Source organism: Plutella xylostella, chromosome 6, assembly GCF_932276165.1.
Source record: "Plutella xylostella chromosome 6, ilPluXylo3.1, whole genome shotgun sequence".
NCBI classification, from domain to species: Eukaryota; Metazoa; Arthropoda; class Insecta; order Lepidoptera; family Plutellidae; genus Plutella; species Plutella xylostella.
Genome location: NC_063986.1, coordinates 3031323 through 3045543, shown reverse-complemented (window position 1 = coordinate 3045543; position 14221 = coordinate 3031323). Strand labels below are relative to the sequence as shown.

At 34.1% G+C, this 14221-nt stretch overlaps 1 protein-coding gene across 1 annotated transcript; it reads left to right on the top strand.

Moving 5' to 3' along the window:
• Nucleotides 1-921: 921 nt before the first annotated feature.
• Nucleotides 922-2582, top strand: LOC105390653. The gene is made up of 2 exons (XM_011561991.3): nt 922-1291; nt 2134-2582. Exons 1-2 carry the CDS (start codon nt 1103-1105, stop codon nt 2293-2295), a joined length of 351 nt encoding a protein of 116 aa, XP_011560293.3. The 5' UTR covers nt 922-1102; the 3' UTR covers nt 2296-2582.
• Nucleotides 2583-14221: the final 11639 nt, after the last annotated feature.

Sequence of the window (14221 nt, the reverse complement as noted above, 5' to 3'; positions counted from 1 at the left end):
TACAGTTAAGGTATCACTTTAACAGAAAATATTAATTAGGAAGAAGGTAGAAAGTTTATAGAATCAGACAGGAGAAGCCCGTAAGCCCTGCGGATGTTCCCAACCATCTTACAGGTGCATTTCGTATGCAATTCCATTAAATTTATTCCCTGATGAAATCACTTAAACAAAAGCATTTCATCTTCCTGTCGGTACGTGTAATTAACACATTCATCTTTTAAATTTTCTTTGTAATTGCACGGATTCTTTAAAATTATTGACTTGGGCCCGCCCTAATCTATTAAAGTTACGTTCGTTCGGCTGCAGTGTTTAGAATGTTTTGTAAGGTAAGTTATACTACTTATACTCTTACTTATATTAAAGAGGTAATCATAATGATGTATAGTCAAGTAAATTACATAAGTAAATGATAAAGTATATACATAGGACACTTCAAATTATTAGGTATATCTTGCATAAACAAAACATTAAATCTGAAAACTAAAACATATATACGAAAGTAAATTTTGATAAAAATTTGTTCTCTATTAATAAATCAACAATTCACAAACAACAACCGACTCAATTGGTGCTTATATACATAAGTATATGGTCCTAATTTAAAGATTTGAGTCATCAAAAATGTATATTGAAACTTACAACAGGTGACAAAGACAGTTAATGATTATTTGATTTCTCATTGCAGTTAGTTGACAATAAACAATCTGTATTTAATTCATAGTGAGTAGCAGAATCTTTGGCACTTGCTATCGCTGTCAAATCTAATAAATATACGTTATGATAACAGCCAGAACTTGTTGTCACAATAAATTATATTGGCGACTCTGGCAGTTGCATCCGCCGTCGTTCAAACATTTATTGTGATACGGTTCCAAAATAGTGCTGCACAGCGCAAACCGCCTAAGCTTATGTCTGGAGAATATTAATGTTTGTCTTCTCACCTTGTATTCTAGATATTTACACAGACCACGAGGTTATTCTCAGCATTTATGATTTTCCTCATATAATAATGACGTAATTCTACTCAGTCCAATTCAAACATTGATACTAGAACGTCCTCAGTGTGGTTTTAAATAAACATGCAAAAAACATTCATATTAAAATGAGGTGGTTTATTCCTCTGGCGGTGTTAGTGGTGTGTGTAAATGTGTTTGAAGCGAAAGACTTTGTTTTGGGAACCCGGTCCAATAATCTGCTGATTTCCACGGAAAAGATTGTGTATAGAAGAATACCACTTATCAAAAGAGATAAGGAATACACCTATACGGATACGAAAGATAGGATCATCAAGGTACGTTTCGCATTTAAACATACTTACAGTCCATCTATAAAGTTGTGAAAACGAAAGTGGTTCCTAACTAATTGTTTAAGATCGTATTTAATCGATCTGTTATATTTATGAAAGGACAAATCCGTTAAAAATCCATAATCAATCGGTATTTTATTTTTAAAATAGACTTATGTAAAAGTAAGTAAATAACTGATGATCATAAAAGTCTTAGCAAAATCGTACTCTTTGATGTCAGGACTTTATAGTTTGACTGTAGCTCATTCATATCAAATCTTTGAAAATAACGACTGGTATAGTAAAAGAAAACTGACGCATGTAGGGGCAGCTCAACTTAAATACTTTTAAATCGTAAAATCCTACGTTGAAGTCCATAACTAGTCTGAAGTATTTGCTCATGTCTGTTTCAAGTACTTACAGTAAAATTGTTAACTGGAAAAGCAGTCGTTTACATTTTAATGATAACTTGTCGCGCACAACTTTATATACTTTACTTGGTAAAATATTTGCAGGATTTGTATGACAACAGCGAAAAGGTAAACAAATTAACGACTTCAATAGACATTTAGAAATATATTATTTATATACAATTTAATAGTGTTTTGTGGTTGGCACATGCAAAGCACCATTAATTGCTGTTACCCATAGTGCGTGCGTAGCTTGTACATTTGTACAACCTTCAACTGACTTAGATAAAGACAGTTTCCATGAAAATCAGTCGAGGCGTTCAAAATACCCCCGCTCGAAATTGACCCTTATACTGTCTACATTACAGGCAGCAACAGACCAGTCCATGCATCATCACCATCAGCTCTATAATGACTATTATTCTGTCCACATTACAGGCGGTGATCGCCCGCGACCTGGCGCGTACTGGCGGGGAAGTGTCGCTCGTGTCGGGCGGCCTCGGCAACACGTCCGTGACATTACACTTCGAGAGCGAGCGCGGGGTCGGGCTCAACTACCTAGTCCTAATATTTACTAATAAAGCTGATACGAAGAGATAAGTTTTGCGTTTTTTTATGTGTTAAGAAGAAGACTGAAAAGGCAAAATTTAGGACATTGAAAGAAACTTCATCTAAGAGCTTTAAGTTTAACACATTCGATTTGCAACGCTGTGTAAACACTGCCTACACGGCGTGTTGCGACTTATCACGTGAGTAAAATAAATATAGGTTAGAAAAGAAGTGGGTGGCTCGTTTGTGAGCCACCTCTGACTACCCATTCGGGGATAATATAGTCCTGTAACTTATTATGTGTACGTATGTATCCACAATAAACCACGGTTTTTCAATTAGTATTTAGTATTGAGAATTCTCAATCCTACCAACTTCTAAAGCTACAATACCCATTTCCAATCCTTTCCGTTGCCAGCTTATCGAAAACATAGCGTGTAAGCGCCGCACTAATACTAATATAGCACAATTTGTCCCGCATTTTCGACGGTAACTTATAGCGGCAATCCGCTGCATTTGCGTCACACTGCAAATTTGAACGGTATTATAAATAGTTGGGATATAAAATGATATTATTATTGCTTGTGCCAGGTGCGAGCTTTGCTGAGTGCAACGGATTATTTCAAATAAATATAGCAGCGAGCTGTCGCAGCGTGATTGTGCTGAATTTAACCAACATAATTCTATTTTGCTATAGGTACATGTTTGTAGTTATAAAAATCAAAAGCAAAATTAATATACAAGGTGTTGCAAAAAGGGTAAACTAAGCCGAAACCTACGTGTGCAGCGTTTTATATCTAAAAGCCCGGAAATGAAATCAGAATTTTCGTTAAGTACCTTTTTTCAACACCTATATATTTATGTATAAATATTTTATTTAAGTTCCATAATATTTCCCCAACTACAGTCTCTACCAGAAAACCTAGAGCATTTTTCTGGCGCGCAAATTGCATTAGACAGTAAACACCGCACCCTAACTAACTTCAAACATCAAACAGACACAAATCAATTTTGGCGAATTTGCACCGTACACAGGGTGTTATTTAAACATAGGGTGAGTCGCCTAATGGAGACACACGCATTAAACTGCGCCACGCGCCGCGACAACATTGACACAGAGAAGGGGGCCTAATTAGTTTAGAGACCACCCGGTAAAATGCTACAACTCAAAAGCTTCTTTGATACCAACGCGTAGGGACCAGATTTGTACACGTAAATCTACGCATTAGTTAAGTTAAAATTTGTGGCCAGGCGCCCCGGAGATAACGTCCAGTGGGGTGCCTCATACATTTTTCGTTGGTAACAGGATCAAAAGCGAGAGGACGGTATTACAATTATATTGCATTACACTAATACATATTCAATTTGGTCGCTTCGTGGTGGTTTTTCTTTTTATTGCGCTTTAAATTGAATGGTGTCGTGTGGCTTTGAAATTTATAGAAGCGGTGTAACCCGTCGGAAACTGAGTTGGACTAATATATTTATTATAACTCGTCGACCGCCCGGCGTGTTTTCGTCAAAAATGCACGCTTTTCTCTGATACTATCAGTAGTAGATAAGATCTCATTTGAATAAAGAGGTCTTCTTCTATTGATACGACCACTTACATTTTGAATAACAATATAATCCATTTCACTTTAGAAAAAAACTTCTAAGTTACGCCACGATAAATTATGTGACCTTAGACCACACGGCGGTAAACAACATAAATAGTTACAACTAAACCAACAACGTAGAGAACAAGCTAGACAGAAAAGCATATTTTAAAGCCGTGTAAAATTCAGGTGCATTAACACCACTTTTCCGCGTCAGACGCAAACGAATAAATAAAACATGGACACTACTCGGTCGCAGTAATGCACACTCAAAGTGCTTTCCACTCACACTCTCTTAATGCGGAAAAACCTGTGAATTTACGGCAGATAGCTGAGCATTTCTGAACAGGTTCACTTTTTGCTCACCCTGTAGATGCGAGTGGGAATTCGTGTTATTTTTTAGCGGTGCAAAAATAAATATTTGTACGTAATTTTTTATGGTAATATTTTCGTATCCGAATGCGATGAAGGGTTCATTGTTACAGCGAATGCTATGATCATTGTGAAATCATTATGACGATGAATTGAATAATTAAAATACGATCAAAAATGCCACCAAATGAAACATCTGATTTCCTCTTGTATAGTAATACACATTTAAATAACATAATAAGTTCCATTTTCGCCATAGTGGGTTAGAGCATAACCAGCGATTATTGGTTGACTTTTGACACATTGCAAATTGTAGCTAAGTATCTACGTAAAAACCTATTGGTTTACCAACTATTTATGTTTGGAACTTATTCTTGACTTTGAAATTTCAAGTGTTAGCCTAATATATCAGTTATTCGTAAGAATTGAAGATGACGTCGACAACGAAAACACAGCACTATAAAATGAATATAGGTACTTTGCGTCTCTTTTCCGCGAAAGTTATCAAAATTTTGCGTAGGATGATATTAGTATGATTTGATGATGAGGATGATGAAATTGGAATATAGGTCATCTTATTTTATTATATTTCTAATCATAAACATTACTTTAATAGTTGTCATAAATGTCCAAATGAAATTGAACATAACATAACCAATGCCCGAGATTTTAAATAGTTTTTGGCTCAAAACCACTACTTTTAATTTATAACTTCGCCAACGCTTTGTGGATTTCTAACGTATGGTATATAAGTTAAACATCCATACATACTTAATTATGTAGGTATTACAATTTTCACTATTTTATTTATACAATACCTATGTGTACATATGTGTACATACTTTCTTTAAAAAACTGCATAGATAAGTACACAAAACCCATATATTTTATATACACTACAATATCCTTAAGTGCAGCTTTTTAAGATCAAATCATATGACTTCTGGGTTTTATGTTAAGGTGAAGCTACTACAACCAAAGTACAACAACTAAATAACGGAGATATTTAGAGATAAATAAAGTAGATCCATAAAGAGCATTAACTAGCATTTTGCCAGAGGGCACTCTCTCACACACTCTTACCAAAATTTTCTCTTGAACACCTGTCTAAACTTACTAATAATCGACGTACTAGAAATAGTTTCAAGTAGGTACGCACACAAAAGTGCCACTTCATATTTCACTATGCATTCATACACTCGCGCTTCGGAAAATATAAATATGACACGGTTTTATTCCTTTGACGCACTCGAGTTGGTAAGTACACTCGACTAGTGCCAGATTTTACGCAAAGAGTATAGTGATTATTTTGTGGTATGGTAGAGAACAATAAAAAAAAGAAAAATAAGTATAAAGCTTTAAGTTTGGTACTATACCTAACAAGTGCACTAGGTTCTAAAATCTATATGGATATAAGTAGTTAATGCAAGTAGATATAGGTACCCAACGTATCCATCTTTTTTAAACCTTTAGACTAAAGCCCAAGCCAGAGGTGTGAATATAATAATAGGCGTTCGCATTTTTTCTTCTTTCTGTTTTCATTCATTTCTACAAAATCGAGTACCGAGATTATGAAAATTACGATGTTCTGTTTATGAACAATTTCATATAGATCCCCTTCGGATAGATCACTAGTAAAATTTCACCCTGTATAACAAATGGTTCCATTTGTTCCGGAGCCATAAACATCGTAAACCTTGTAACTGAAATTAATTGCCTTACATTAAATTTAAAAGCCTTTATGCACAACCCTTTGTGAACCGGCCCTTTGCGATATTTTAAATACCTTTATAGCGCACCTTTCGGATGAAACAATACGTTTTGTTATGTAGATAAAGCTCCGTGCCGGGAAAACAGCTCAAATTTTTATACTGTATTTTAATGCTTTTTCCAACTCAGAATAATAAAACCTTAGACTCAGACGGGGATGAGAGATAGATCTATTCCCTAAAAACTTATTTACTGGAGTAGAGTCAACGTATCTCAAAGTCAAAGTCAAATGTTTTTATTCATCGTATAAATATAAAATTTTCTGATGAACGTAAATGTTTACAAACTAGGTGAGTCCGTTCGGATAAGGGGCTCTTTCGATCTTAGGAGAAGAACGGAGGCAAGAAACCACACCTACCACAAATCATAACAATAATTAATTGGTCTATGATAATTAATGGCGGATAGTATTGTTATATTGGTATTAATGTAATCTTTTAAAAGAAATTAATATAAATCATGTGACTCGAATTACCCTGCTACGAAAATATCTATTTATAAGCAGTGGTCTTCTAACACTCATGTTCTAGATGCAGGCTCTCTTAAGATATTCACACCCACAAAAAATAGCCAACGCAATCAATACCAACTAAATTTAAAATCCACAAATAGTAAACCTCGAGAGAAGTTTTCCTATCATTTACGCTTTAATCTCATCGCTCCTAATTTCTTACTCTCATTTATCACACGACGCCGCTGGCACCTTTCAGCCAACTTAAAACTCCCTTAGTCAGGGAAAATGGGGAACAACTTTCAAATCTCATTTTGATACGTCCATCAAAATGTCATTTCCCCCAAAAACAAAAGCTCGGGGAATTTTTAAGTCGGCCCAATCTAAATCCAATTTCTTCCACCCCGCATATTAGCTACAGAAAGAAAGCCCACGATAAGAATCTGATATGGTACCGATAGCAGTAAAAATTTAGGTTTATTTCGTTTAAAGGTTAGCGTCCACTTTTCGGCATCGTAGACAACAGACGTAACGCATTCCGTATTCTTTGTACTTATAGAAATTTACACAAGTACTACGGCATTGCCGACGACGTTTTTCTATACATCTATGACAATCCGTTTGATGCTATACCTACGTACGATATATACCGCTAGGTGGTCGCTTACCCTAAATATTTAGGGTAAGCATCCACGACCAGAAGAATTCCGAGAAGAATCATTGGATCGTACCTAAAATTCTATCGAAATTATACCTAAGTAGGTACATTACTATAGATATTACACGTTACTTTTATTAAAAGCGTGAATTTTATTAACTTTTTACTAGTTTTCTAGGTGTACTTACCAAGGAAACTAGTTATTATTATTTATGCATACTGTACTAATCACAAATGTTACTAGCCAGCTACACAAGAAAGTCGGTTTTCATTGGGCACTTTTAATAGTTCTCCTTTTACCCAAATTTGGGGACACGCAACCCTGTCAACATACTTCCGTATACTTAGTAGAAACATTATTTTGAGACTAGCATTAAAATACTATTGTTATGAAAGTACCCGCTTAAAGACGTAATCCACTTAACACGACCGTAAAATCTAGAATGCTAATAAATAGCTTAGTTTACGACACAATTTACTTAATTCATACCAGAAACAAGTAAATTTCATTAACGAATTTAATAATATAATCCTAACTATCCTAACTAATATTATAAATTCGAAAGTAACTGTATCTGTCTGTCTGTTACTCTTTCACGCCTAAACCGATTTGAAAGTAATTTGGTATACATACGGTTTAGACCCTGGGAAAGAACATAGGCTACTTTTTATCCCGGAATTCCGACGCGAAAACTTTTGAAGGCGAAGCGAAGCGCGTTGGAATAGATAGTTTAGGAATCATTTTATATTATGTACCTAAGGGCTACCAGACATTGAGAGATACCTAGATAGGCCATTCAGGTCTAGCATTCTCACGAATGATGAGTAGAATGTTCACATACGTAAGTACTTTTACTAATTTCAATTTACTTTAATTATAAAATTTTAAAAACAAACCAAAAATTAATCACTGTTTTGATTTATGAACGTTACTGGGTTGGTTGCCCTCTGTTTTTGAGTACAGGCCGTTCCATAATTGAATGTAGATTTGGACACATTATTTATAAATTGTAGGTAGGTATATGTCCGTTGGGTATTGTAACGTTAAACCTGAAACTAGGTACTATTTATTTATTTACTGTTATTTATCTATCTATGTAGTATATGGTTTGTTACTTTGACAAAGTACAAAAGTGTAATAGCAGCCAGCTTCAGGAACATTCACGTTATTTCGACAGAATTGTTCCTTTCTCATGCGGGAACCAAGTGTACGCTCCCGATAACGAAGTAATGAAGGAAGTACCATGTGATTAATAGCTTTTAGTCAGTTAATTTTTCAATGAAACAGTGTGTAGTAAATATATAGCAGGCCGATAACAGAAGCCATTAAAGCATTTCTTTTTACTTTTGATTGTTCGTTTAGGAATCAATAAATTGTACCGATAAGTTCGGAAATCAATAAATAACAATGATAAAAATAAATTCCTTGTTTGTTTTCTTTAATTAATGATGCTACTGACATGGGAACCCTAAACTTTGTAAGATATATTTCCTACAAAATGATAACTTTTGAACTTTCCCATGGCCCACTGAAATAATTTAAGTTAAGTATCTGTTATCAGTAGTTTAGTTGTTAGTTACAGAAGAATACCTACATAATAATTATAAAATTATTGTACTAACGGTTACTAATGAACTAAGTAGGTACTTATGTAACACTTTTTATTGGTACTTTTAGGAATAATGATTTTGAAAATAACTTTTGTTATAAGGTGCATGCAATAGTCATAATTACAGTAAATACTCAATTAGTCGTAAGTTTAGATTGGAGAACTAAGACTTTCCCAGACACGTCATATATATTTTTTTCATAATTATATTCCGTAACCAACCAGCCAGTCATCTGTTCGCTGAGTCAACCCTCCAGTACCGCCGCAATATTTATTTGTTCCCACTCTCGAGTGAAGATCTCCGAACAAAATTCACCATAAACCATGGGGCCACGCCTTCGACAACTTCGTCAGACAGTTTTATGGCCTCCGTATTCCAGCCAGTGATTGTTAAGAGAAATAAGAACCGGGAGAGCGTTTAAAAAGTACCAGGAAAGTGTTATTTTGTTGCCGCAAAAACGGTTGGCTATTGCAGGGTTGACTTGGTCTGGAAGGACTTTTTATGGTTCTCGTCTGAGTTTATTATACTTATCAAATTTTCTTTAAGTACTAATACTTAGAATGATGATCTTAATCTGATTGAAATTTTAAGTTAGGTACAGAAAGTTAATTTATTTATTTATTTTAACACTTTATTGTATACAAAATACATACTTAGTTACGATAATGATTATGTATAAGTATGATTTTCTTGAAAAGCTTTTCAGATTAAAATTTGTACTAAGTATTCAATACTTAGTATAGTTATTATTATTATTTATATTTATTATACAATAGTTAGTATAGTTATTATTATTACATTGTTAATTTTATCAATAACATAGAAAAAATATAGTTATCAATTCTATAGAATCGTTAGAGATAAAGATAGAGGTTTTGGAACATGTTACCATCGGGTTAAATATTACTAACACTTGTCACGGACAATAAAAGTAGTTGGTTTAATGCAATCTTTGTGTACTTTACGGTTTAAAACTTGTATCTATAGAGTAGAAAGTGCTTGTGGGCGTCTAATGCAAGAGTCGCTAAGTGTTTCCCTAAATAGATATACACTACATAGCTATAGGAGAAGTACAGTTATTATAGTCTCAAATTAGGTATGTGTATTGTATATCTTATGTAGTCAGTCCAGTGCTTGTAAGCAGATTCAAATTTCAAATAAAAGACATCATAGAAAAGTGTTAAAAATGCATTAAAGAATTGAAAACTAGGTACCAATAGCTTTCTATTGGTCTGTGGTTTTATGCTCATAATAACAGTCTCAAGAATATCATTGATGCATCCAATCATCACACCAATAACAACAACAAAAGAGAATATACACAGTCGTTCTACTGTAGCGCCACTACACTTCATTCTACAACCAGTGATATGAACGAAACGTTGACCGTAAAGTTGCGTAACTTTAAGTACAAAACTTAGGTGTGAAATTAGCCTTATCACGAAGTTACCGCCGAGAAAGCTCGAAGCTTAGTTAGATAAATCGCATTCAATAGATGCACTTGTTGAAATTATCTAAGAAAGTGGTGCAACAAGCCATTTGTGGGTAACTAACTATAAGATACGATAACGTCAAGTTAATTTAAAACCACAATGTCGTATTTCGTAATTTTCGAAGCAACGAAAATTATTTTTGTCTCAGGTATCTTTTCAGGAATTCGACTTCAAAATAATTAAGTATACAAAAAAAAACTATTAACATAGAGAGTGCAATAAATAAAACTCATACAACAATGTTTAAAACACAGCTGAATTTACAAATAAAATCGAATAAACTACGCTCTTACTGAAATCAATCTACTTATTTCCCTACCTGTCTATTAGATCGGCATAAACAAAACAGTTCGATAGATAGTCGTAAATAAATTGCATGAACGTGGGAAAGCATAAGCGTTAGTCATGATGATACTCGTAGCTGCGTGGCGTGCGCCGTCCATAATAGACCCTGGACTAAACTCATTAGGCAGGTGATAATGCAAGTTTAGACCTAGCGAATGGTACAGTAAGGGGCAGAGAAACCTGACCCCTCTCAGAAGCATCGTTTCTATGAGAAGGGGGCCAGGTTTCTCTGCACATGACCGTACACGGCTGGAGAATAGTACGGGACTAACTGAATGGACTGCTTAGCGTCCTTAATTCGTGCGCCGTAGGAGTTACATTTAACTGCAAGTGTTATGTTTAAAGTGTGTTGTACTGTACGATAGAAGTTGGATTAATAGTATCTTTTGTCTTATGTTAGTGAAAGGATGGGTAGGTAGAGTGTTGCTGCACACACTAGGGGGTTTGCATGATATTAATTAAAATTATAATGGTCCTATGGTCGATGTTACAATGTAAATTAAAATTATTATATTTTGAGATATATATTATATTACTGGTAGGTACGTCGATAAAGCTTATAAATACATAAGTAGGTACTATAGATATTTCTGGAAACTATTATCTTACCTCTTTAAAAGGCTACCAAAGTAGCAAACGACCATCCATTTTAATAAGTAGCAGATCCTTTTCCCAAACATCCCCAGTTCTCATCAACTGAGCTATTGCCCATCCATTGTTACAGAGACATGTATAGAAAATTAAAATGCAACGGTGCGTACACTTGGCCCAATATTACACAGAGGCCGGTCGCAAACAAAGCTTACAATAGGACTACATTTTCATTTTGATATAGGTAGGTATACGGCTTATCTTGAAAAGGATTAAACTCTCATAATATGCGAGGTATATTTTTCCTGAAAAATGTTTTAGTGCATATAATTATAAAAGCTATTCGGCTCGGGCCTATTTATCCAAGGATATTAATAAAAAAATAGAGTTTATGTTGTAAAAAAAATACTTCCCTCAAATTCATAGAGCTTTTTGACACTTTACAATAGGTTTAAAATTGAAGCTGTGTTATACGGATTTCAACTTTTTGACTGACGTAAAGGGCAGAAACTCCTGTGTATCAAAGTATATTTTAACCTTGTTTTAAATTTACAATACAGTCTATGAATTTGAGGGTTTAAGTAAGTATATCTCCTCTCATATTTAGTACAAATAAAACTTTGTTCTAAGTTTTAGATTCACCTTATAAACCCTATTTCCAGGCTAACCCTATAGGTATCAGGAAAGATAATCAATCTTATCAATAACAACCTGGACTCAAGGATAGGACAGTAAAGATTTGTTTGGTTTTTATTAAATTGTTTAAATATTAATAAGTACCTAATTCTTCGATATACAGGGTTGCAAAAAGGGTATACTAAGCCGAAATCTACATGTGCAGCATGGTATATCTAAGCCCGAAACTGAAATCAGAATTTCAAAATTTCAAAATTTTTTCGCGAATTCTGACTTCAGTTTCGGGATATATATATATATACCATGCTGCACATGTAGGTTTCGGCTTAGTATACCCTTTTTGCAACACCCTGTAATTTTTTTCATTGGATAGTGGAGTCGAATGTACTTTGTGTGCTATTGTCATGTGTTCGCTTGCACACGCAGATTTTTGTACTCTGACAGGGTGAGCGAGTGAATTATCGTCTTTTACCCCTTGATGGGAAAACTGACATGTTTGCGAGTTTGTAGGCGTATTCATGCCTTAATTACTGGGGGATATTTACGCTTTCATTATCTGTTGTTGTGAGATTTTAATAGCCTGTCTGCGAAGAAAAGATGATTAAGTTTTTAAAAGGTTGATTTTGAACTCAGATTTGTAAAGTTTAGGAATTATTGAACTAAGTACACCGAGGTAAGGTACTTAAATGAAGTTTAAAAAGGGTAGGCGGTATATAAGTAAATTACATTTTAGTACCTAATAAAAAATAATTATACTTGAATAATATGTCTTTGTTATTCAAAAGAAAACACATAACTCTTTAATTTTAAAATTGTAATGAAGTAAGCATTAACTTTAAATTCAAATTTGTTTTAAATTATATGACTTTCATTATTTTATTCATTTAGGAAATTTTATTTGTGTTATTTTGTTATGTTCAACATTATATATAAATTTCGCGATACAGGTTCGCCTAGTGCGGAATTTGCAGATAAAACCACTAATAAACATGTTTTACGGAAATAAATAGGTACTTTTTTACTTTTACTTTAAATTAAACAAATAAACCTTAGCAGATAGGTATCATGTAAAAATACTTATATGTAAGTGCCTACCTACTCAAAATGCCCGCAACTTATTCATAAACTTAATTTCAACTAATGCTAGTCAGGTCACGTAGTGTCACATCGACGCCGCGATATCAACTTCGACGGAAGATGAAAAATTCAGAACTCGCTGACTCATTTAAATTTCTTGTGCAACTTATAAAGGGACCTTCTTGCAGCGAAACTTTAAATTGCTCCATCCCCAATGGGGGAGTTTTTCACTATCTTCGGTGAGGCGGCGGCACTTTTTCCTATTTCAAACTTTTTCGCTTTATTTTAAGGAGTAGGCCGATTGGCGAACTTCCTTATTCTACGTCTTGCAGTCGCGTGATACGAATATTTAGATTTTTCATACTTGTACTGAAAGTTTAAACTCGATTGTTTTGTCTTTGTAAGTTTAGTTTAACTCAAATGGAAATGTATTGCTTTTCTTTACTTCAAAGGAACGTATTGCTTCAGACTGTCTGCAAAGTTTGAGAATTTATTTACCAAGTCGATTAGGGTGATCTATTTTTCATTGTATTGTTGTTTTTCGTGAAATTATAACTGTACTTTTTAAATATTCATTCTTTAACTATTCTATTCTCTTTATCGTGTCGGTGACGAACCCTGATAACATATGGAATGTTAGTTCATATTACTTGATCCTACCAGTATTAGGTAGGTAAGTATACTACTCAGGAGCATGACTTCTAAAACCTAAGTTTCTATAACATTCCATTCCTGCTATAGTACTTATGTCGACTACTAGATTTCAAGCTAAGCTGAGAAAAAGCAAATCTATTTCTAATTTCTCTTCAGGTAGAAAATCTTTTAAGCACCACTAGACGAAGCGATAGAAAAGCACTATCTCAACCGTAGTGTTGGGCTATAAAAAGGTCTCTTTTTATATCGATGTTCTTGATGAATAAAATTTCGTATGTATACAAAATTACAAACAACATGTATTTTAAAAAGCTTTAAAATCCCTTGTCCAAAATAAAATAAATTTTTTTTTTTCAAAAATACTTAGCTTAAAAATGTAACAAGTTTTTTGATCAAAATCGTTTTTTTTTATTTTAAACTAAAATATTATTTTTTCGCACTCCTTATGTAACCGCACAAAGTTAAAAATAAATAGAAACAATACAAAAAGCTGCCTTACTGCGTATAGCACTCTATAACTAAACATTTCTACGCATTAATTTACATAGATCTTTATAATTATTTCTTAAAAAGGCTTATAAGTAAATTTATCGATAACTACAACTAGCAACACTACACCCGATAGCGAAACGTTCCGCAATCCACGGCTCGTCTGTAGGGCCCTCCACTGCAGCCGGGAATCGAACCCGAGACATTACTCTCGACTTAAGACCACTTTATACGA

Coding starts and splice junctions, on each gene's coding strand:
- LOC105390653 (XM_011561991.3), top strand. CDS start 1,103: ATGAGGTGGTTTATTCCTCTGGCGGTGTTAGTGGTGTGTGTAAATGTG. Junction 1,292..2,133: donor CGAAAGATAGGATCATCAAG/GTACGTTTCGCA, acceptor TCCACATTACAG/GCGGTGATCGCCCGCGACCT.